The sequence below is a fragment of the Aquarana catesbeiana genome, linkage group LG02 (assembly GCF_042186555.1).
Source record: "Aquarana catesbeiana isolate 2022-GZ linkage group LG02, ASM4218655v1, whole genome shotgun sequence".
Classification (NCBI taxonomy): domain Eukaryota; kingdom Metazoa; phylum Chordata; class Amphibia; order Anura; family Ranidae; genus Aquarana; species Aquarana catesbeiana.
In genome coordinates this window covers 642,243,266-642,265,892 of record NC_133325.1, presented here as the reverse complement: position 1 = coordinate 642,265,892, position 22,627 = coordinate 642,243,266, and the positions used below count along the sequence as shown (strand labels likewise).

Genomic DNA, 22,627 nt, shown 5'->3' with positions numbered 1-22,627 from the left:
ACACACTTCGCTTAGTCATTACACAGAAATAGCAGCATAACCATCCTTATAAAGCCCCACCTAATTGTATGGCAGGTGACACAAATCATTGATTTGCAGACTTCCTGTTGCATAATGATTCACGTAAAAACTACAAGAAGAAAAAACCCATAAACAAAAGACATATATATATCTGCACATATCACATATGTATATGTATAAACAAACAGGTGAACATTTTTTATGTGCTATAGAAGAACAGATAGAAAAGTTGAACTCAAGAACACTCACCATAAAAACATTATAATCACCATAATTGATTAACATAGATCTGTGTTTCCTATATTCTACTATACCTTGATAAATGTATATAAGTGCATATATACATGGGGAAATTGTGCAGATGTATTTCTTTTGTTTATGGCTTTTTTCTTTGTAGTTTTACGTGAATCATTATGCAACAAGACGTCGGCAAATAAGTGATTTGTGTCACCTGCCATACAATTAGGTGGGGCTTTATAAGGATGGTTATGCTGCTATTTCTGTGTAATAACTAAGCGTACCTGAAGTGTGTGAAACGCGTCTACCAGCTCTCTGTTTTTGTCAACACTTGGGATGTTCTAAATAAAATCATTCTGATTGATCACAGAGTGCAGCCATTTCTTCTATTAGGGATACTATACAGCCAGCTATCCCAGCTGAAAGGCCAGAATGACGGCGGAGCACCCATCCTGGACATTAATAGAAACAGATACTACACTTGATCTTAGCTAAAAGGCAGAGGAGCGATGTACTACATACATAGGTTAAATAGCATTGACATTGTACCTGTGGTGTAACAATAGTCATAGCAACCCACTGGGCAGCTATGTACCTGGGGTAGAAGGAGACCTTATTAGAGAGGCTGTTAACAAAAACTAAAGTGTGAAGTTTCTAGTATAGAGGTGCTGAAGTCAGACCTCAGGATTGACTTTAGTCACAGATTCCCCTCTGTGCAGTTGCTTTATCTGTCTTACAGTGTAGGTTTATTGCCCCATGAACTTCTGCTATAGATTAAAATTAATCCTGTATGCCTAATGCAGTCAAAAATCCCAGCGTCTATACTCTGCTTTAAAGGACGGCTGTGGTTTGTAGTTTTACAAAAATGTATAAAGAAGCTAAAGTTTAACAAAGTTTGTATTAGGGTTATGGAGTAATTTGGAGCAAGGGTAGTCATTTTACCATATTATAAAATATCATTATGATTATTGTTGTAATTATTGCTACAACATGTATAACTTTTATACCAATTATCGGTCCCTAGCAGTGTACTGACTATGCTGACAGCTCTCCCGCTTCCTGTCCTCGATTTACCATACTTTATGTTAAAATGAAGCTAAAGGTAAAAACTAACAAGCTTTGTCTCTTTTGTGATAAAGTAAACTTACCTGTCCGTTCCCATTCTTCTTTACAATTCCCACGGAGCTGCTCATTTACAGCTTGTGTACATTTTTGGCACTGTGCCTGTGGAATGAATTCCAGCAGTGGCTAATCAAAACGACCAAAAACCCCCACAACCCACACCGGTAAGAAGGCGTGGAGAAGATGGGACCTCGCAGATGTTGGAACGTTGGTGGGGAGGTATTTGCAGCTTTAGTTCCACTTTATGAACAGTTATGGATATTGGGAACGGTGATTAGCTGCTTAGGCTCAAGCATTGAGTCGTGGAAGGGTGTTACATTCCCCACCAAACCTGGAAGCACCAGGTATTTTGTGGCATGGATGGTAAGTATAAGTGGGTTTAGGAGGGTGAGCTTTAAAGAAAAAAATGGAAACATGAAATAGTTTATTAAAAAACAATACAAAATAATGAAAGAAATATGCAAAAGTGTGAATAATTGCAATACCTAAAAACGTGCTTGCTGATAATACACCATACCTGCCCTGTAAACTAAACAATGTTTTCACTCCAAGAACAAACCAACCTTTCTCAACTATGGATGGGCCGAACACTCCTAAGTTCGGTTCGCACCAGAACATGTGAACAGGCGAAAGGTTCTAGCGAACATGCAAACCCTATTAAAGTCTATGGGACACGAACATGAAAAATCAAAAGTGCTCATTTTAAAGGCTTATATCCAAGTTATTGCCATAAAAAGTGTATGGGGACCCGGGTACTGCCCCAGGGGATATGTATCAATGCAAAAAAAAGTTTTTAAAACTACCTTTTTTTCAGGAGCAATGATTTTAATAATGCTTAAAGTGAAACACTAAAAATGAAAGATTCCTTTCAATATCATACCTGGGGGGCCCCTTAGTCTGCCTGTAAAGGGGCGCATCTGTGCAATTGGGTAGAATAGTGCCACAGCAAAATGACATTTCTAAAGGAAAAAATTTAATTTAAACTTGTTTGCAGCCGTAATATATTGCCAGCTCCCGGCAATATAGATGAAAAATCAAGGAATAAAAACAGCGTATGGTCCCCCCCCAGTCCAAACCAGGCCCTTTGGGTCTGGTATGGATTTTGAAGGGAACTCCACGGCAATATTTTTTAAAAAATTGGCGTGGGGGTCCCCCCCAAAATTCATACCAGACCCTTATCTGAGCATGTAGCCTGGAGGTCAGGATAGGGGGAGGGATGAGTGATCCCCCCCCTCCTGAACCATACCAGGCCACATGCCCTCAACATTGGGAGGGTGTTTTGTGGTCAAAGGGCCACATCCGCCTTCTGGGTACGCAGTTTGGAGACCACTGATTTAGAGGAAGGACTTTTCAAGTTCCTGTGTAAACATTTTGTTTTTGTTTCCCAAAGTTATTCAGCTAGTTTTGGTTAGCAACACATTTTTTGGCTTTATAAGTTGTGTGAATAATATATTCTTGCTTTTATTGGCTCTGCAAAACATACTCTTAATAAAGATAAATACATGTTGAAGACCTAAAGTGTATTTGCACCTTAACGTATATAATTGGGGATTGGTTTTCTTTATCCCCATATTCATAGTAAGTCTAAAGCAAGTTTTAGACTTTACACACCTAGTTGACTCTGCCAGTCCCCTCCATTAATGTGTTCTTAATGCATCCTTGCATGGTCAGTTTTCACCGCTGCCATCTTCCTGGGAGCTACAAGTAATTGTGCACATGCACAGCGAGCCCTATATCTGTATGGTTAGAATTGCTGATCATATATCCCCCCCGCCTGCTTAACCCTGCCATCTGCTTAAGCCTAGTACACATGATGATATTATTGGATGAATGATCATCCGTTTTCTTTTTGCATGCTAGTCTCCATATTGAAAATGAAGAGGTTGCTAAAGTACGACAATTCTCGTATGACAGAATAAAAATTCGGAAGTGATGTATTGTATTGTAGTGTATTGGTATTGTATTTTCAGATAAAACTGTACTGTTTAATCAAAAAACATACAATCTGGTATCATACAAAAAAAAAATTTGCGCTTGTCCCTTCGGAAAATTTCGGACGAAAGCTGTGTACTAACAATCAGATTATCGTATGATCGTTTGGAAAGCGGTATTTTTTGTATGATATTCTGATCGTGTCTACAGGCCTTTAGAGGTTACAGGATGCTTTGCCTACCCACAGCATGCCTGCTCTCTCATGGTCAGACTGCTGCTGACACAACCCCACCTAGTTTAAATGATAGCGGCTGGGATATGTGATGCCAGAGGAAGCTGGTTTCCCTACCTACCACCACCACTTGGAGCCTCAGCAGACTCTCCTGCATAGTGGCCATGTGACCACTTGCATACAATAGTAAATATATTTACAAAGTTTTTTGTTAAAAAAAAAGGTTTACCTTAGATTTGGCAAAATACATTGTTTTAAAGGGGTTGTAAAGGTACATTTTTTTATCTTTAAAAATAACGAACATGTTATACTTACCTTCACTGTGCAGCTCGTTCTGCACAGAGTGGCCCTGAACCTGCTCTTCTGGGGTCCCTCGGCGGCTGTCTCAGCTCCTCCCCGCAATAACTAACCACCTTAATGCGAGCTCCCTCGCATGGTGGTTAGTTATTGCGGGCGCGCTCCCGTGATACATCCGGCGGCTATAGCCGCTCGCTGTATCACTCGGCCCCGCCCCCGGCGCACCGCGTCATTGGATGTGATTGACAGCAGCGCGAGCCAATGGCTGCTTTCAATCCATCCACTATAGCCAATCAGTGACCAGGCTGATCGGCTGAATGGAGGTCGGGAACGAGCGGCCGAGTTTCGAGGTGTCAGGTAAGTAAAACGGGGGGGGGCTGGGGCGGCGGTATTATCAAAAGTTTTTTCACCTTAATGCATAGAATGCATTAAGGTGAAAAAATGTATACCTTTACAACCCCTTTAACCTTTTAAGAAAGAAAGGGTTCACATACCCTATAACATCCATTATATGACATCCATTTCCTGAGCACAGTTCTTTCTTTAAAGTACACATTGAACGTTGTAAAAACTTGCTCCCTTCACCAGATTCATCAGAATCTAATTATAATAAACTAATAATTTTCAGGTTCAGTTGGAATTTGTCATCACTTGGGTGAAAGCCAAACACCACATTTATAAAGGAAACATTAAAATTACAGCCTTCAATCACCATGTGGCTTTTGGATCCAGCTATGGCAAATTAAAATAAATGTACTAATCTACAATTTCCATTCCAGACCCAGGACTTTTTCTCATGAATGAATGATTCTTTGATATATGAAGACATTTCTTTAGGACTCTGTATCCAGTAGACTAATTCAGCGGTGTTCAGTGTACATGTATAGTATGTATACTGTACATGAAACATGTTTACAGAAGATAGAATTAACCTTAATATGGCGATGTCTGGTTTGGTTTAGAAGCAAGCAAAATGTATTCCTTTTTTGTGTTTATATGACGTACATCCACAAATTCTAGTCTATTTTGTTTCCTTAACTGCCTGATATTCTACTAAAATATATACTTATAGCATTATGCAAACTGTAGTATGTCAAGAATTGTGGCTTAGATGGTGCTGGCAGATATATTGTCGATGCAAAGTTCACTATTTTACAGGAACCATGTGGGACAAAAAGCCTTAAAAATCAGAAACCCACAACTTAATTTTAATGTACTCTCTATAAATGTGCAAAACATTAAAAAATAGTGCATGTGCTAGAATTTACCACTTACCTTATAACTGACTGCAGAAGACTGCTAAATCTCTGTTATGCTCTCTATGCATTGGGAGCATGTTTAGTGCTAGAAATGACAAAGTGTGGTATAAACCTGCCATATCAAGTGTCTTTAAAGAAAAAAAGTTATAAAAGAACAAAAAAACGCTACTCTTTTAATTCCACCTAATTGCGGTATTTGGGTGAGAAAATAATAGCTGGAGTGAAACCTGCAGAACCATCAGTTTCACAAAATTAATTCATTTGTATAATTTACTCAGCTTTTGCTTGAAAAATGTAATTGATTGCCAGATGAATATCCAATATTAGGAGGGGGGTGGTTAGTTCTGCATCAAAATATCTGCTCTCCTACTATCTAATTACCGAGAGAAAATGGTTCTAGGCCAAAAGGGAATCTGTACAGTAAGCTTTATGAGATCCAAGAACATACTCTGACGTTCCTGAAAGCTGCTTCTTCACACTGCTTCAGCCTCCTGGGATGCTGACGTTTCTGCGGTATAAGGAAAAACTACACACCTCCTCTCCCTTCACTGCAGGGCATGATTGGGGCCTGAGTGACATTGATTCATATGCTTATGTTAACTTTGTTTTAAAAGGTAGTGAACATACAAAATTCTCAAAGATGACCAACTGATTTTTCAGGAGAAGTTTGTGAGCTGAGATCATCACTTACTGCTAGCTGTTCATGCATCGTAAACCAGCAGATGCAAGAGCAATCAAGTCTAAATCTACAGTAAAGATACTTTCTTTTCTTTAGCTACAATTAGGTTGGCCATGAACAAGCAGGTTTTTCACGAAATTCAACAAAAGTTCAAAGACAATAGAAGTTTCTCAAGAAACAAAATAACTGGTTTCCAACTAATAACAGCGAAAGCCTTGTTCCTTATGATTAAAGACTACGTTCACGTTGTACTACTGCACTACGCAGTTAAGGGATCCCAGTGCTTTTAGAAACAAATTGTAGCTAACTTTGGAGTTTAATTTAAGCACCATACCTGTAGGCCCATTGCAGGATCCAAGCAGTGGTGGCCCGTCCATTAAGGGCGCACGGGCGCCGCCCCCCCCACCCATGTATTCGGCCCTCTCACCTACTTGCAGTGTGCCGGACCATGGATTTCAATGGGGGGGGTGTTTTTTTTTTAATTGTGATTAAATGTGATTAGTGCCAGAGGCTCAAATAGGCTTTACAAAGGGTGGGCTTGGGGCGCAAAGTACAGCGCTCCGAGCCCTCCCAGTTTTGTGACTATAGTGAATGAATAGTCGCTATTGCCACACTGATCCTCCTCCTGGTCAATCAGGGAGACCCGTCACCCGATTGGCAGAAAGGACAGACTATTGGACGCCTAGGAGGAGGAGGGAGGAGACGCACGGCGGAAGCCGCCATGATGCAGAAGAGGAGGAGAGGACACAAGAGCCGCTGCCTGCCACACATAGTAGCATGCAAACCCACCCGCTTGATGACCAACCGGGGGGTGGGGGTACGGGTGACCTGACCACCGACCGACCTACCTAGAACGGGCGGGGGATGGACTTTATTGCATACTTACATTGGTCCAGCTTGGCCCAATGTAAGTATGTATACCTCATACCTGAGGCTCAGCTGATGAGGTGACAATCACCATTGTAGTCACCGCTACTACAGTGATAACCACAAGTCCTGTACCGAGCGGCTTCCCCTCTACACATTAACCACAGAAGGTTGCTTGCTGAGCACAGCCACAATTCTCAGGCACCTGTTTGGACGAGGGGGAGATCATGACCTCATCAGTCTTTCTCTCCCCCCTTGTCCAATCAGAGAATGTCTTGCTTTCATTGAAAAAAATACAAGGCATTCTGTGAATGGCGGCAGGACCCAGAAGATTGTGGTTCTTACTAGCAGTAGCACCAGCTACTGCAGTATTTGTCAGCTTCCCCAGCAGCCCCTTAAGCCTGGTACACACTGACCGAATGTCGGGCGTCATTGGTCGATTCAATAAAAACTGTCTGACATTCAGTCCGTGTGTATAGCAGCTAGTCTGACAAAAGCAGCCGACTGGCACCTGATCAGCACTCTCAACCAATGACTGACCAGAGTGTTCTGGCGGGCGGGCCTTCCCCTGTCAGAACACAATAGAACAGCAGGGGAGATTGCTGTACTAACATCGGGTTGTTAGTACAGCAGCTACGACCAGAGCTGTCAGTGCTGTGTACTAGGCTTTAGGTATGAGATACACACACATATTTACATTGTTTCAAGCTGGACCAATGTAAGTATGCAATAAAGATCATACCCAGAGTTCAGATTTAAGTGCTAACACAGGAAACACATCAAGGCTTTGCTAACTTGATCTTTTATAAATGCTTTACAATAAGCACAGTTGCAGGAGAATAGAGAGACCTTATCTTTTTTTTTAGTAACAGATGTCTGTTGAAATGTATCTTTTAAACCATTCTCCATAAAGATAGATATTTTAAAGTCATTGTGTTCTGAGTATGTAAATAGATAAATGCTGATGTAAAAAAACAAATGTATATGTTTTAAAAAATTATAATGTATAAGTGTATATTACTATTATTCATTGACTCTCATTAATTCTAAGGATATGATAATGTCCTAATCTTACAGCAAACTAGTTATGATTGGGCTTATGTAGGAATTAGTAGTTTACTTACTTTGTCTGAATCCGGGACATTAGTTGCAATATCAGATATCACTTGAGGTTTGACACTTGCTTCCCATCAGCTGCCTAACCTTACCTACAGCACATTGAAGCAATGTGTAAGGTCAGTAGGTTGACAAACCAGCAATTGTCAAACTTCAGGTAACCTCTGACCCCACGATGGCCCCAACAATGGAAGCTTCCAAATTTCTGTCATAACAGGTTCCTTTTAAAGTATATGTAAATGCTAACAATCAACTTCTCTTATTTTCACCCTTTCAGTTTGGAAAATATAGCATTGACAGTGTGTGTTGTATCTGTTAACTAAGTGGAAACAAATCCTGCCAGATATCTTGTAAGCTTATAACTTCCTGTATACTTTGCCTCAATAGAGTTCACAACTTTGTCTTTATCTGTGGACTACAGAACACATTTTTCCTATGTTATGGAGCAAGGTAGGAGGTGTTTTGTAGTCCTAAATAGAGATGGAAAGGTCTGGGGAAAAAAGCTGAAAAAGGTCTGAGATAAAAAAAAAACAGATTTTGTTCCCTTTTTTTTCAAAGCTCTTTTTTGTTTTGTTTTGTTTCTTTCTTGAAAAATTGGTTAAAGAATGAAGCGTGGGATATGCTCTTTTACAATGATAAGTATTATATCTATGACATTATATTCAAACTATTTAACATGAAGACCTTGATGAAAAATTATTGAGATTTTATGTAAAGTCTTAAATATTGAAAGTTCTCTCTGTTGAAAACAAGCAAATCCTGGAATACAGTTCATGTAACACTGTACTTCTCAATGCAGTTCTCAAACAAGAGAATTATGCATTTCTGTCATTAGGAGGCACTTCAGGGAAAGGCTCCAGTTTAGTTTGCTTGTGGGCTCCATCTTGTACCTCCTATTGTAGGTAGGGATAAAGTAGATGATAGTTTCTGTCCTCTCTGGCCATAATTGACAGGTAAGTGGGTGAATTTGTGTGACAATTTTTTTTCTTATCTTTATTTATCTTTATTATTATTAATTTTACATCTCTAATTCTAAAACACTTCCTAAGGTGATAGTGCTGCTCCTCCTTAGATAAGTACAGTCAGTGAGCATTGTCAACCCACAGTTACTAGAAGGATCACTAGATGGAAAAAGGGAATAAATCAGAAAAAGAAAACTGATGCAGCCACCAAATCTAAGGACTGCAAAGGCATAGGCGTGCGCACAGGGTGTGCCAGGTGTGCCTGGGCACACCCTATTTTCCTTGTGTGCTGCATATTCCCCCCTGTTTAGACCACTGATATTTCATCCCCCCAAAAAAAATTTTACACAAGGCCAAACATTTTGGTAAAATAAAATTAACAAAATTACACTGTCCACTGCCCTACTGACACCATCAGTACATATACACATGCATATGTATTTGAGCTTTGGGGTGCACACCCTAATGCAAGAGGCTGCGCACACCTATGTGCAAAGGTGTAATATATATATATATATATATATATATATATATATTCTATTTAGATATACTGTATTTCATGCATGAACATAAATGCATAGATTGGGTTTCTCCAAGTATGCATGTTTATGCTTTTAGAGACAGGCAGGGATGTGTGGCTAGGCACCACCTGCTCCAGCCAATATTGGGGATAGCAGCAATAATCCAAAGTGAACCAGCAGGATTGATAGCTATTTTGCCCAGGAACAACTTGTTGGGGGTGCATGGTATACTGTGTTGGAGTTCAAAGCATGAGAATAGTTGACCCATCTGACTTAAATAGACCATGCTTATATTTTATCTTTAGTGGACTACTAAGATGGTGAAACGACTAATGCATATACTGTGTTATTTATTGCTAAAATCCTTTTTTTTTTCTTTTTTTGTAGCTCAGGCAGCAAATGTTGGAGAATTCAAAGCAGTCTTCGACAAACCATGTACAAAAGTCATGACTCTGAGCTCCCCTGTCCTCAACTTAACAGAATTCACTCTGTGCACCTATATAAAGCTAGACTCTTCTGATCCCTGGACTGCTTTCACCTACAAGCTGAAATCCTCTCCAAGCAATGTATATGAAATTGGTTTACTCGGTGACAGCAGCAGTATAAAACTCTGGATGTTTGGAACTCCAATCAATGTCTATAAAAGCCTAAACTTGCTTACATGGTATGAAATGTGTATTACCTGGAGTGCCCAAACCCAAAACATGGATTTCTATATTGACGGTACTCTTGAAGATAAACGCACACTGGAAAACTACACAGAGCTGCAAGGAGGTGGCAATGTGGTTCTTGGCTGTTCAGACCTTATTGAAACAAATTCTACGATATCAGTAGGATTGGTAGGGGAACTGTACATGTTTAGGATGTGGGGAAAAAATGACATTGGTTATTTTCGAAAGTGCATTGATGGGGATGTTATAAAATGGGACATTGGACACTGGATCTACATTCCAGATGTTGTACAGCAAGATCTAACTCTCCACTGCGGTAAGTTTTCTTTCATTTATGGTTTATTATTATGTACATTCCCTTGAGCTATGCATAGGCTCAGAGGAGTAATTGGGTAAACTTAAACTCTTGTTAAAAGGTAAGCTAAAGTTTGAACACTGATGTAAGCTTGAATATAATTTCTGTAGAACATTTTCAGTTACAACAAATGTTTCTGCGGTCTGTGTGGATGATGCACTTAGTCAAAAAGAGGTGCAACAGTAATACACTATGACATTCAAATCTATTGCACTTGGGTTATTACAGGAATCCTAACATACAGCAGCTAGCACAGTATTGTTGGAGACAATAAACAGTGATATGTAGTGATGGTGCAGCTCTGAACTACAGTAAATAAAGTCCATGATAAATGAACAGTTCATAAATATTCAAAGTGGTGCTCTTATGCTGTGTAACAGTGATAGATGGAAACAGTCACCAACACTCGATCACGCTCACTCTTACCCTAAGGTAAAAACATATAGGCAATAAGTAACATCCAATGGCAAACTCAGAAATCCTCCACTCCAAGGATATTACCTCCTCCAGGGCAAGATTTCACTAGCACCAATAATCAGGTAATGGATGCCAAATTCAGGAGTATATTCCACCAACAGCCCACATGAATGTCAATTAGAGCTTCCACCACAACATGAGTATCATGTCGTGGTGGACATGATACTCATGTCCATACTCGTGTAACAGTGATAGATGGAAACAGTCACCAAAACCCGATCACACTGACTCTTACCCTAAGGTAAAGACATTATTGCCTATATGTCTTTACCTTAGGGTAAGAGTCAGTGTGATCGGGTTTTGGTGACTGTTTCAATCTATCACTGTTACACAGCATAAGAGCACCACTTTGAATATTTATGAACTGTTCATTTATCATGGACTTTATTTAGTTCAGAGCTGCACCATCACTACATATCAGTAATACATTATGACTACATAAAGTTTAGCAATGACTGTTGTATTTTGCAGTAGCTTTTTTTATTTTCCTGTCCACCTTTGCTGCTTCTGAGACACAGTTAATTAGACGTGAATTCCTAGTGGCCAGAGTAATTGTCTCCTTGAACTGGTACTCATTTTACTTTTTTTAATGTTTTATCTAAATATGAAGCAAGTTGCCTGCTATTACCTTATTTACCCAGAAAAGCCTCTTAAATGCACCCCTGAGACTGACTTGTCCAATTGGGGGAATTTAGCATTTCCCTTTAGCCTGATGCAATTTGAGACAATTTATGGCCAAAAACAGTACCTTCACTGGACAGGCAAATTGATGGGTTGGGAAGTCAAGGTAATCAAGCACTTAATACCAAGTTGAAACTAGAATCAGAAGGTTGCACAGATGAGGTATGCATAGCTCTGTAAATTGTTATAGGGTGTAATTGTTATAGTGTTTAAGGTTGACTTCATATGCTGTGTCAAATACTGTGTACTATTTCAATTTGGGATTTGTGTGACTCAGATAAAGCATTTATCTTAAAGGTGGTCACATAAAAGACATTTTTGCCAGAAGGCAGCTCTCATAAAAGATCTGTCTAGTTAGATAAAAAAAAAAAAGGGTTAATGTGTTTTATGAAGCCAGCCATTTCATGTTTTATTGCACTGTTAGGAATTCAAAAACTTTAGTCATCTGACTAATAGTACTTAGCGCTGATAGATTTATTCTGTCCGATGATGGTGCCATTTTAGGAACTTCACAAGCTGACAGGTAACAAATAATTAATACACAAATAAATGATTTGAATATTTTGTAACTTTTATTATACTAGTGAACTATGGAGATGTGTTTGCCCTATTGTGAATTTGTTTACATTTATTCAAGGATATAGATAATCTAGTAAAACAAATTTATTGGTCCTCTACTATTTAATACCATTCACGAGGCTCCTCAGACCCCATATTTATTATAAATATTTATAATTCTTTATTTAATGAAATAGTTCATTTTTTACAATCGGTTATATATGGGATATCAACATTCACAGTATCAGAAAACAGAAAACATATCCAGTTAATGAACATTAAGGATTAAATATGTTGAAAGGAGAGCAGTAATCCGAAAAGGATATCACAAAAAAAAAGGCAAAGAACATATAAATCAGCAACAATTTATCACAGTACTTATCTATAGTACTGTATTCAGAAAAGTCACTCATTTCCAGGAGAAAAATATACGTGGACAATATGGAAGCAGTACAATCATATAAGGTGAAGTATATTTATAGATTTCCTTCTCACACAGTATGTAGAGATCATTTAAATGTATACTTCATGCCATGCAGTCCATGTATATGTCCGCAGTGAAAACTGCATCCCAGTAAACCTAGCTCACGAACCAATATCATCGCCTTCAATGAGATCTTTTCCATAGCTCACACTCCAGTATCCATGCCATCAGTGAGGACTGCACTTCAATACAAATGCAACTCAATTTCCAGTATCCACCTCACCAGTGGCATCTGTACTCCAGCATACAGAGCTCAGAACCTCGGAACCTATACCTCCCTGTGAGGTTTGCACTCCATCTCAAACAATTCACTCCCCAGAATCCATGGTATTCATGTCACCAATGAAATCTGCACTCCAGCTCACTCAGGTTACTCTCAAGTATCCATGTCACCAATAAATACTGCATTCCAGCAAACTTCCTTTCCCTGGTATTCATGCCATCTATGTTGCATATGTGCTAAACACTCTAGCATACATATCTCACTTCCCCGTATTAAAAACCCAAGTGAGTGTAATGTGAAATAAGGAAGCGTTAGGTCTGACTTAGACCTTGTTAAAGCAGAGCTATACTTACCTTCAGTCCAGCGATGTGGTGCCCTGGAGCTCCCAGCCATCTACCGACATCTTTGAGCAGGCGGCTTTCGGGTACTAATCACCAGACCCTTTCATTGGCTGGGATGACTTCACTCCAGTGAATGTGGGGGAGTTCATTCATCTTGGCATTGGCAGAATTGTACAATGAGCTGCTTGTGAGCAGCGCAGTGTACAGGGGTGGAAAGGCAGGTAAGTAACTTTTAATGTAGAAGGGACATACAGTAGTTGGAAGCGATAAACCACTATAAGGAGTGTGAGGGCCCATTAAAGTAGTGTTAAACATGAAAACAAAAATGTAATATATTGTGGCTTACCAGTCCTTAAATGTATTGGATTTCTTTCTTAAAGGCTTTTTATTTTATTTTTACCTGGTGATCCAGCCAGTAACACACTGTGGGGGTAGTTTACTAAAGCTGGAGAGTGCAAAATCAGGTGCAGCTCTGCATAGAAACCAATCAGCTTCCTATTTTATTGTCAAAGCATAATTGAACAAGCTAAAGTTAAAAGCTGATTGGCTACCATGCACAACTGCAGCAGATTCTGAATGCTTCAGTTTTAGTAAATCAACCCCTTCCTGTCTTAGGGTGTCTGGAAGAAGGTGTAATGGAATCACCTTTGGACAGCAGCATTGTCAGCAGTGTTAGTCAACTACATCTAAATCTGCTAGTACTTCTAACAAATGAAAGTTAAATTCCAGCTAACACTTTTTCAGCCAATACAGCAAACAAATGTTTTCCTTTTGACATAAAGTTTTTACATAAATTAATAAAAGCCAACCATTATATGCATACCTGTCAGTGTTAAATGATTTTAATCAATCCTCTAACTGCAACTTTTGCTGGACAGCTGGGTCTGTTAAAAGAGAATGAAAAATAACAGACTTACTGGCAGGTGAAAATAAAGAAAATATATTAAAAAAGAAAACTCATACAGCCACCACGTCTAAGAATTGGTAAGCTGCAATGTAGAGCATTGGGGTTGATTTACTAAAACTGGAGAGTGCAAAATCTGGTGCAGCTGTGCATGGTAGCCAATCAGCTTCTAACTTCAGCTTGCTCTATTATACTTTGACAAAAAACCCAGAAGCTATGCTATGCAGAGCTGTATCAAAATTTGTACTCTCCTCTTTTATTAAATCAACCCCATTTTTTTGGGTTAAATACCACTGTATGTATTATGACTAAGGCCTATGTACGAGGCTGAAACGTGTCAATATTTACAGGTATTGATTCCTTTTAATGGATGGATCTAATAAAATCGTATATGTTTTATTGTTAAGACATGCCAGATTTTTTCTTTTATATTGGACATTTGAATGCCTGAGAACTGGGGTTATCCAAGCACATGAGTCTCCATCTCATCCTGTTTATTATTAAGGGCTATTTATGGGTAGCAGCACAATTCTAGGAGAAGTACGGGGCATAAATAGGCCTCACAACTCTGTGAACTTGTCTACTAGTCCACTACTTTGTTTCAAATTCAACCCATTTAACCAATCAGATTTTAATTTACTTTATTTAGAAATGATATTCAATTATTTAATACACATTGCCTATCACTTTACCTTTAATAAATAAACCAATTTGCCTGTTATACAGTAAGTGAAACTACAATTCCCAGTCCTTCCAAGTACATGTTACATTTGATTGTCAGTCTACTAAGTATTTTGTAAAAGATTTTCTTCTTTTTAGTAATCGGCTATAATTTAGTAGCATATACTAACCTTCAGGAGAAACTTCAGTGGGAAATTTCTCTTTAACAGAGCAGTGTTTGGCGCCGTGGGTAGCGGAAGAGGTAAGTATTTATTATTTAGTTTACAGGTACTTCTTTTACTGGCAAATTTATTTAAGTGATATAATCCACAGGCTCCGAGCTTTTGAAACACACTACTCAGCTTTGGCCAGGCTGAAACCGAATAAATGGTGCGTTCAGCTTAGGGGTTTGAAGCTTAATGGAGAGTTTTATTTATTTTAATTCTACTTTAATCACACTTCATTTATGTAGTGGAAAAACTCATCATTGGCAGTACAATGTCAAGTGAAAAGTATACATACAACCATAAGGAAGATGCACAAGTATACTGTATAAAGAATAAATCAGTCAAGACCTATTCATTTGAGGGCTACATAAAGATTCTGTTTAGTGTAAATACAAATAAACATTTTCAGCATGAAATCATGTTATGTTACACAAAAATGGATCCTTTGCTGTAATTATTTTAATTTTTCATATGATGTAATGTAAATTCTAAGGATATACATTTCTTTTTAGTTATTACAACAGACATGGTTCTTGAAGGTATATTTTGCTTCAGCTCAGCAGACCACATTCTAAAACCACAGTGACGATATCCTTCCTCAACATTACTAATTAAAACCAGACTGCGCTCAAAAACTCTCTTTGACAGGGAGAGCAAATGGAGAAGTGATATTATGGGGGGGGAGAATATATTCAGTATTGGTCATTTTGCACATGTCTATGTGTTACATAGTTGACATGAATAAATTCAAATATACGCAGAGGTCAAAAATGTCCATTATTTTCTAAGGTAGACTTGTTTAAAAACAATGTGTTTTTTTTTCCCCCTCTAAAAGCAATTTAACGCTAATTTTTTATATTGAACTATTTACCGATTCTAGCAAGAAAAGTTTAAAGTGGGAAGTTATATTCTGATTTCACTGTAACTTTGATTTTTTTCAGAGGTTGGATACTCCAACTGTCTTTCATGTCAATGCCTAGACTAATGCCCTGTACACACGATCGGATTTTCCCGCAAAAAATGTTGGATGTGAGCTTGTTGGCGGAAAGTCCGACTGTGTGTATGCTCCATCGAACATTTGTTGTCGGACTTTCCACCAACAAATGTTGGCTAGCAGGTTCTCAAATTTTCCGCCAACAAATGTTTGTTCCCGGACTTTCCGATCATGTGTACACAAGTCAGTCGGACAAAAGTCCACACATGCTCGGAATCAAGTACGAGCCGGAGATAAAACTAGCGTTTGAAAAATAGCACGTTCGAAGCGATCGTACGATAATCGATAATATGATAATCTGATATTATCCGAAGGGACAAGTATGAAAATTTTTATTGTAGGATACCAGATCGTACAATTTTCATTTAATCAGTACAGTTGTCCTTCGAAAATACTCTACAAATACATTACAATATATTACATCACTTCCGAAGTTTTATCCCTGTCATACAAGAATTTTTGTAACTTTAGTAAACTCTTCATTTTCGATATGAGATTAGCATGTAAAAAAAAAAATGGATGATCATTTGTCCAATAATCTCATCTTCCGTACTAGGCATTAGGCATGATTCACACTGCCGCGATTTGAAAGTCGTGCGACTTACAGCACGACTTTGACAGGTGACTTCAATGCGACTTGATAAAACTTTGAAGCGACTTGAAGCAACTTTGTAGCAACTTCAGGGGGTGCCTAGGTAATCTTCCTGTAATGTCGGATCCAAATCACATTAATCAAGAGGAGGATCCGACTTGGAGGCGACTTCCATTAAAGTCTAAGGTCACAAGTCGGCTAGAAGTCGCCTTTCTAAAGTCAGAGCAACTTCAGTAGTGCTAATTAAGACAGCACTCATTGACTAAAATGGGATTTCACATGTCACGGGACTTGAAGTCTCACAAGTCGGATCCCAAGTCGTGGCAGTGTGAACCGAGCCTAAGAGGGCATTTCCCCTTGTTTTGAGAAAATATCCACTCACCTCCAGAACAAGAAGTAAGGGAATATCTCCAAGTAGGACACAACAAAACAACAATCACAGCGCCGGAGCCGCGATACCCGGAAGTAACCCCCCGGGAGCGATGTCGGCTGCTGGAGCGGTGAACGAGGACCGCTGCGGGGCCTTCGATCTCAGGTAAGTAATTCATAATCAGCTAATATGCTATGCATAAACTGTGTGTGTGTCACCGGCGCAAAACAACCCCTAATTGCTCAAACAATATTACAATATAACTATTGGGGGTGCTGCATTAAAAAAAAACCCTTCATTTAGATGGGTAGGAAATGCTGGTTGATATGTGTGAATGCGCTACTCCCGTAACTTACCACCACCTACAATGCTTTTTAACTATTACTCATAAATTTTTCATGTGCATGAAATTTTAAAACTTTAGATCAATAAACCATATAATCATTCAATACATATACATAAAACAAAAAATCCTTCAAACGTGCTGCAAAATCTTGTAACCATTAACGTGACTGGCGTGCTCCTATGTTGCTTCAATACTCATATGTGACTGAGTGGGACCCTCCACCATTCAGATTGGCCACTCACCAGATACTTCACTAGAGGTACGCCTTTGGTTCATTCAAGGGATAACCACTCCACCTAGGCACCACTTCTCACCGGCTAAAACATGGACTCTAATGCTCCTCATAGGAAAGCATAGGGACAAAAGGCGATCATAGCGCAATATGTTTAAACCATTTATTTTAAAATACAAAGTGTAAAATAATCACTCACATTAAAAAGTGCCCTCGAGCCGGCACGAAGCTTATCCAGCAGTTACGGACGGGTAAATGGCTGTTAGCATGGTCCGCCTGGTGATAATGTGCGGCCTCCATGCTCGGCTTGCGCTCCAAGCCTCGTTACCGTTCTCGTCCGGTCACGTGATGCAAAAAACTCTCCCAGCAGCCTCTACGCGTTTCGCATCATCAAATGCGTCATCAGGAAGCTTTAGTTAAAAAGCATTGTAGGTGGTGGTAAGTTACGGGAGTAGCGCATTCACACATATCAACCAATATGCTATGCACACTAGCTGATTATGCCTTTGTCTTGCAGGTTCTTTTTTGGGGGGGGATCTTTTTTTTAGGGTTTACAAACACTTTAAGTTTTAAAATGTATATCTCTAGCTCCCAAATCTTACAGATATATGAGTTGCTATCACCATAGCTGACCACTATTAAGCATGCTGTGCTTTTTTTGTCACTGCATCCTAATCTGCTGAAAGATCGCCCTAAATTCCTATACACATTTGAAAATTTTAAGCAAGTCAAAACTTGTACGGAAATACATACAATCCCACCACTGCCACATAGCAGTGCTCCAACCTGGAAGTTGATAACACAGTTGACCACAGGATAGTGTTTTATTTTCTCTCATGCTCTAGAATTACTTGGCATGGAGGAAATTTTTTTTTTTTTAAGTCCGCGGTGGTGCAAAAATAAAGACTGTTAAACCATTAAGCGAACAAAACTGTGCATGTGAAACACACTAAAAATTGCACTTAAGGGAGTGCTTTAGTCCACCCACACGAAGGGGTAGGACCTCTCACCTAATCCCCTATGGCACAAGGCTCTTGACAGGGACAAAGGATTTCCATGGCCTGCCTAGCCAGAAGGCCTGGTAGACATCGTTCTTCTAGGTCAGCCAAAGCCAATCATCGAATACTTGGTCGAGGGGCTCTCCCGAAGAGAGACCCCCCAGGGACAGGTGAGGAAGAAACCAGAAGGCCACACGTCCTCCCCCTAGATGTCAGGGCAAGCCCCTTCATCCTTGTGAGAAAAAAACACACACACAAGTAAAAGTTAAGACAAACAGTGGGAGAAAATAAATAAAATAAATAAATGGCCTTGCAAAGTGCACTGGCTGGGCCCTGAGGCCTGGAAGACGAAGTGCTTGCTTTGGCATGGGGAAAAATGTGTGACCTGATTGTGGTTTAGAGCTATGGCAGCCTTGTGAGAGATCAAGAGAACAAAGCAAAAGTGAGTACAGACTGCTTGGCCTCTTGCACACAAACTTATAAAAATAAGCAGAATCTTTTTCTGACAGAATTTGGCAGAAAAACCACCTCTAATGTTATAATATGTATACATGTATGTGTGCGCATAACGCGTTCAATATGTAAAAAAAATGTATTCTAGCCAATTAATACATTTACATGCATACGCACACTTTTATGTGTGTTTAAACGCATATGCGATTTTTTTTCTGCTTAAGAGCCCTTTCACACTGCCAGCACCCGTTAGTTTTAGCTGCACTTTACTGTTGTTTTTGCGGCGCTTTTCGAGCACTATCGGGGCCGCTCCTAAAGCGTCTCAAAGAAGCTGCTTGCAGGACTTTTTTTGACATCCTGCCAGCGCAGCGCTCCAGTGTGAAAGCACTCGGGCTTTCCCACTGGGATTGCAGATGAGGCTTTTTTCAGGCGCTTTGCGGGCGCTATTTTTAGCGCTAAATCGCCTGAAAAACGCCTCCAGTGTGAAAGGGGTCTAAAAGTGGATTTTTTTGCTGCTTGTAAACACTCCTCTTCAACTACTCGTTGAAATGTTGAATGCCTGTATAATCTGCATTTTTCAAACTTCGTGTGCATGAGCCCTAAAACCTATTGTTAGGTAAACTCTAATTGCAGTCCACACCTCCCTCACTTTTTCAGGTCACCTCTCTGCCAATTTACTAAAACGGGGGCAGACAGAATCTGGAGCATAGTACCCAATCAGCATCTAGTCTTAACTTTTTAGTTTAAAGGGGTTGTAAATCCACCTTTTTTTTTTTTTTGTAATAAAAATGAAAGACATGCCTAAACTTACCTGCTCTGTGCAATCGTTTTGCACAGAGCAGCCCCAATCCTCCTCTTCTGGGGTGCCCCGACGGCGCTCCAGGCCCCTTCTCTTCATCGGGTGCCCCCAGGGAAAGCCACTTTGCCTGGCGGACCCCGTGTGGGCTCGCTCCTGAGTCCCGCTGCTGTCTCCATTGACACTCGGCCCTGCCCCCTGCTCCCGTGTCACTGGATTTGATTGACAGCCAATGGCTCCTGCTGCTTTACACCTATCCAATGAGGAGAGAGACAGCGGCTGGAGCTGCTGCGCTTCTGCACATCGCTGGATCGAATTGGGCTCAGGTAAGAAAAAGGGGGGTCCGGGGGAGCTGCAGCACAGAAAGTTTTTTCACCTGAAAGCAAAGAATGCAATAAGGTGAAAAACCTTGAGGCTTTACAACCACTTTAAAGTGGAACTAGACTCACCTCCACTACAGTGATGCTGTGCCTTGCTGGCCGCTGACATGCTTAGCAGGTCTTCTTTTGAGTTCTGCACTTTGGCCATTTTGATTGGCCGGGCTGGACCCAGGGTGATGTCACTCTCACGCATGGGAGGTCATTCGTCTCAACAGGTGCCAAAATTACACATAGTATGTCTCTTCTGCATTAAAAATACTGCCTGTTTGCAAATATTTAACTACTTGACTCCCAGGCCTTTTCTGGAACTTTTTGTTTACATGTAAAAATCTGTAATTTTTGCTAGACGGTTTCTTATTACCCCCAAACATTATATATTTTTTTAAAGCAGAGGTCCTAGAGAACAAATTGGTGGGTTTTGCAATTTTTTATGTCACACGATATTTGCTCTGCGGTTTTTCAAGTGCAATTTTTTTTTAAATACACTTTTTTAAATTTTAATGCAAAAAAAAAACAATGCATAACCTAATTGTTTGGTAAAATATAAAAGATGACATTACGCCGAGTAAATGGATACCTAACATGTCATGCTATAAAATTGCGCACACCTGTGCAACAGTAACAAACGACATACATTTTACTATCCATAGGCGATATTTAAAGGAGAAGTCTAGCCTGAGCTCATTCGGCTGTGCTTCTCCTATGGGTCACAGGAGTGCAATTTGTTTTGTACTCCTGTGACCTGTTTACAGCAGAGAGCAGTCTGCAGTCCGCTCTCTGCTGACGTCACCAAGATCAGTCCAGGCACCATGTCATTCCGACAATGAAAGCTTGGATTCGCCAGGTGGTTGGACTGAGGGCTGTCTCAGCCTCTCAGCTCACCGCTGAGACAGCCGCTCCCCGTCCCTCCAAAGCTCAGTGCTCCAATGAGCGTAAAGCAGCAGAGCAGGAGAAATGCTGACTCGGAGAGGTGAGAGAACCGAGCGATCAGCGGTATTCGGTGGCTCAGTTCTCAGTGCAGAGGCGGCGGGGGACAGATGCTGCATCCAGCTAGGTAAGTAGGAATATAGGATAAAAAAAAATCCCATACTTCTCGTTTAAAAGCCTTTACAGGTTACCACTTTAGATTTTCAGGTCTGCTGCTAGAATTACTGCCCATGATCTGACATTCGTGGTGATACTTCACATGTGTGGGACGGCTGCTGTTTGCGTGCATGCGGGGCCCAACGCATGTGTTCACCTTTGCGCACGAGCAAATGGGGACGGGGGGACTTTACTTTTTTTTAATTTTAATTTTAATTTTTTCTTTTTTTACACTGTCCTTTTCTAAAATAAAAGGTTTCAGCACTTTTATTGCTGTCACAAGGAATGTAAACATCCCTCGTAACAGAAATAGGCATGTGACTCTATGGAGAGATTTGGGATCTATAAGACCCCCAGATACCTCCTCTGCCCTTAAAAGCATTTAATCACACCAAGTTCGGTTTGATCAAAAGCTTTTCATTTTTAAAAATGTCGCCATTTACATCCGGGTAAACCTGAAATGATGCCAAGTCATCACCAAGTTGAACAAAGCCAATCTGGTCTTTGTTCAACTCTATGACCAGCCGGTGGAAGTGCCAGTTGGTTGATCAGGACTCCAGGTGGGTTGGGAGATCCCAGTAAAGCCGTAGAGGTCGGCAGGAGGGGGGACGCTCCCTTCTGCTGCTTGTAAAATTAATTCAGTGGCTAGTTAGCTTCTAGGATTGCTTTCACTAGAGAGCCAACCATCAGCCCTTAAAAAACGGTACTGGGATGATGCCTGATCATCCCAGTATAACCACTTAAAGCCTACAACGTACGGGTACGTTACTGGTCGGCAAGTGGTTAAAACCGAACTCTCTATCTTTATGTAAATATATTTCTCATTGGTTACAAAACATTCCCTTTATAAAACCCCTTTGTGTTCACCAAATGCCTTTGCAAACCCAGATATTACCTTGTAATAGTGACATTGTAGTTCATTGTGCTGTAACAGACCAGAGTGGTTGGCCCCACACACTACACTACAGGCTGTCTGCCGAAAACTACAGGAGGGGGTAGAGACAAGACCATTCACCCTGCACAAAAGAGAACAGTAGTAACCAGCCTTAACTGCAGGATGAATTATTCACACTGGATTATTGCAGAAGAATAAGTAAGAATATAAAAGAAAATACAGTATATGCCTCTGGTATTTAGAGAATATTTGCTAATCCCAGAGTTTAACTTTGAGTAAAGTTAAAGCTTTGAAATTTAAAGTTATAAGCTGATTGGTTGTCATACTCAGCTGCTTCAGTTACTTTCTGATCTAGTCTTAGCAAAGTCCCCAAACAACATTTTGCAATTCTCATGTGTTTCCACATACAGTGCAGTCCTATATAGACTACACCGGGGAATGAAAAGACACCACAAATCAATCAGTTGTGTATGTGGGTGTTTTTTTTTTGTTTTTTTTTACTGTATATTATGCAATTGTAATCTGGGTATGTACATGTGAGTGGACGCAACAGGAATTGTGATATTCATCGAATAGCAAAGGTTAGACTAACATCAAAGGTTTTACCTGGGACTTTTCACCTAGTACGTCTTCAAGGTCCCCACCCAGTACATGACATTTTG

The 22,627-nt window shown here is 40.0% G+C and overlaps 1 protein-coding gene across 8 annotated transcripts in view; it reads left to right on the top strand.

Annotated features, from left to right (window-relative positions):
* ADGRG2 (adhesion G protein-coupled receptor G2) overlaps nucleotides 1–22,627 on the top strand; it is a 236,904-nt gene that overhangs the window by 49,719 nt on the left and 164,558 nt on the right. For all 8 annotated transcript variants that reach the window (XM_073616458.1, XM_073616459.1, XM_073616463.1 and 5 more), the window contains exon 3: nucleotides 9,633–10,232. In XM_073616458.1, the coding sequence (XP_073472559.1) occupies nucleotides 9,633–10,232 (600 nt within the window). The remainder of the gene's footprint in view (nucleotides 1–9,632; nucleotides 10,233–22,627) is intronic.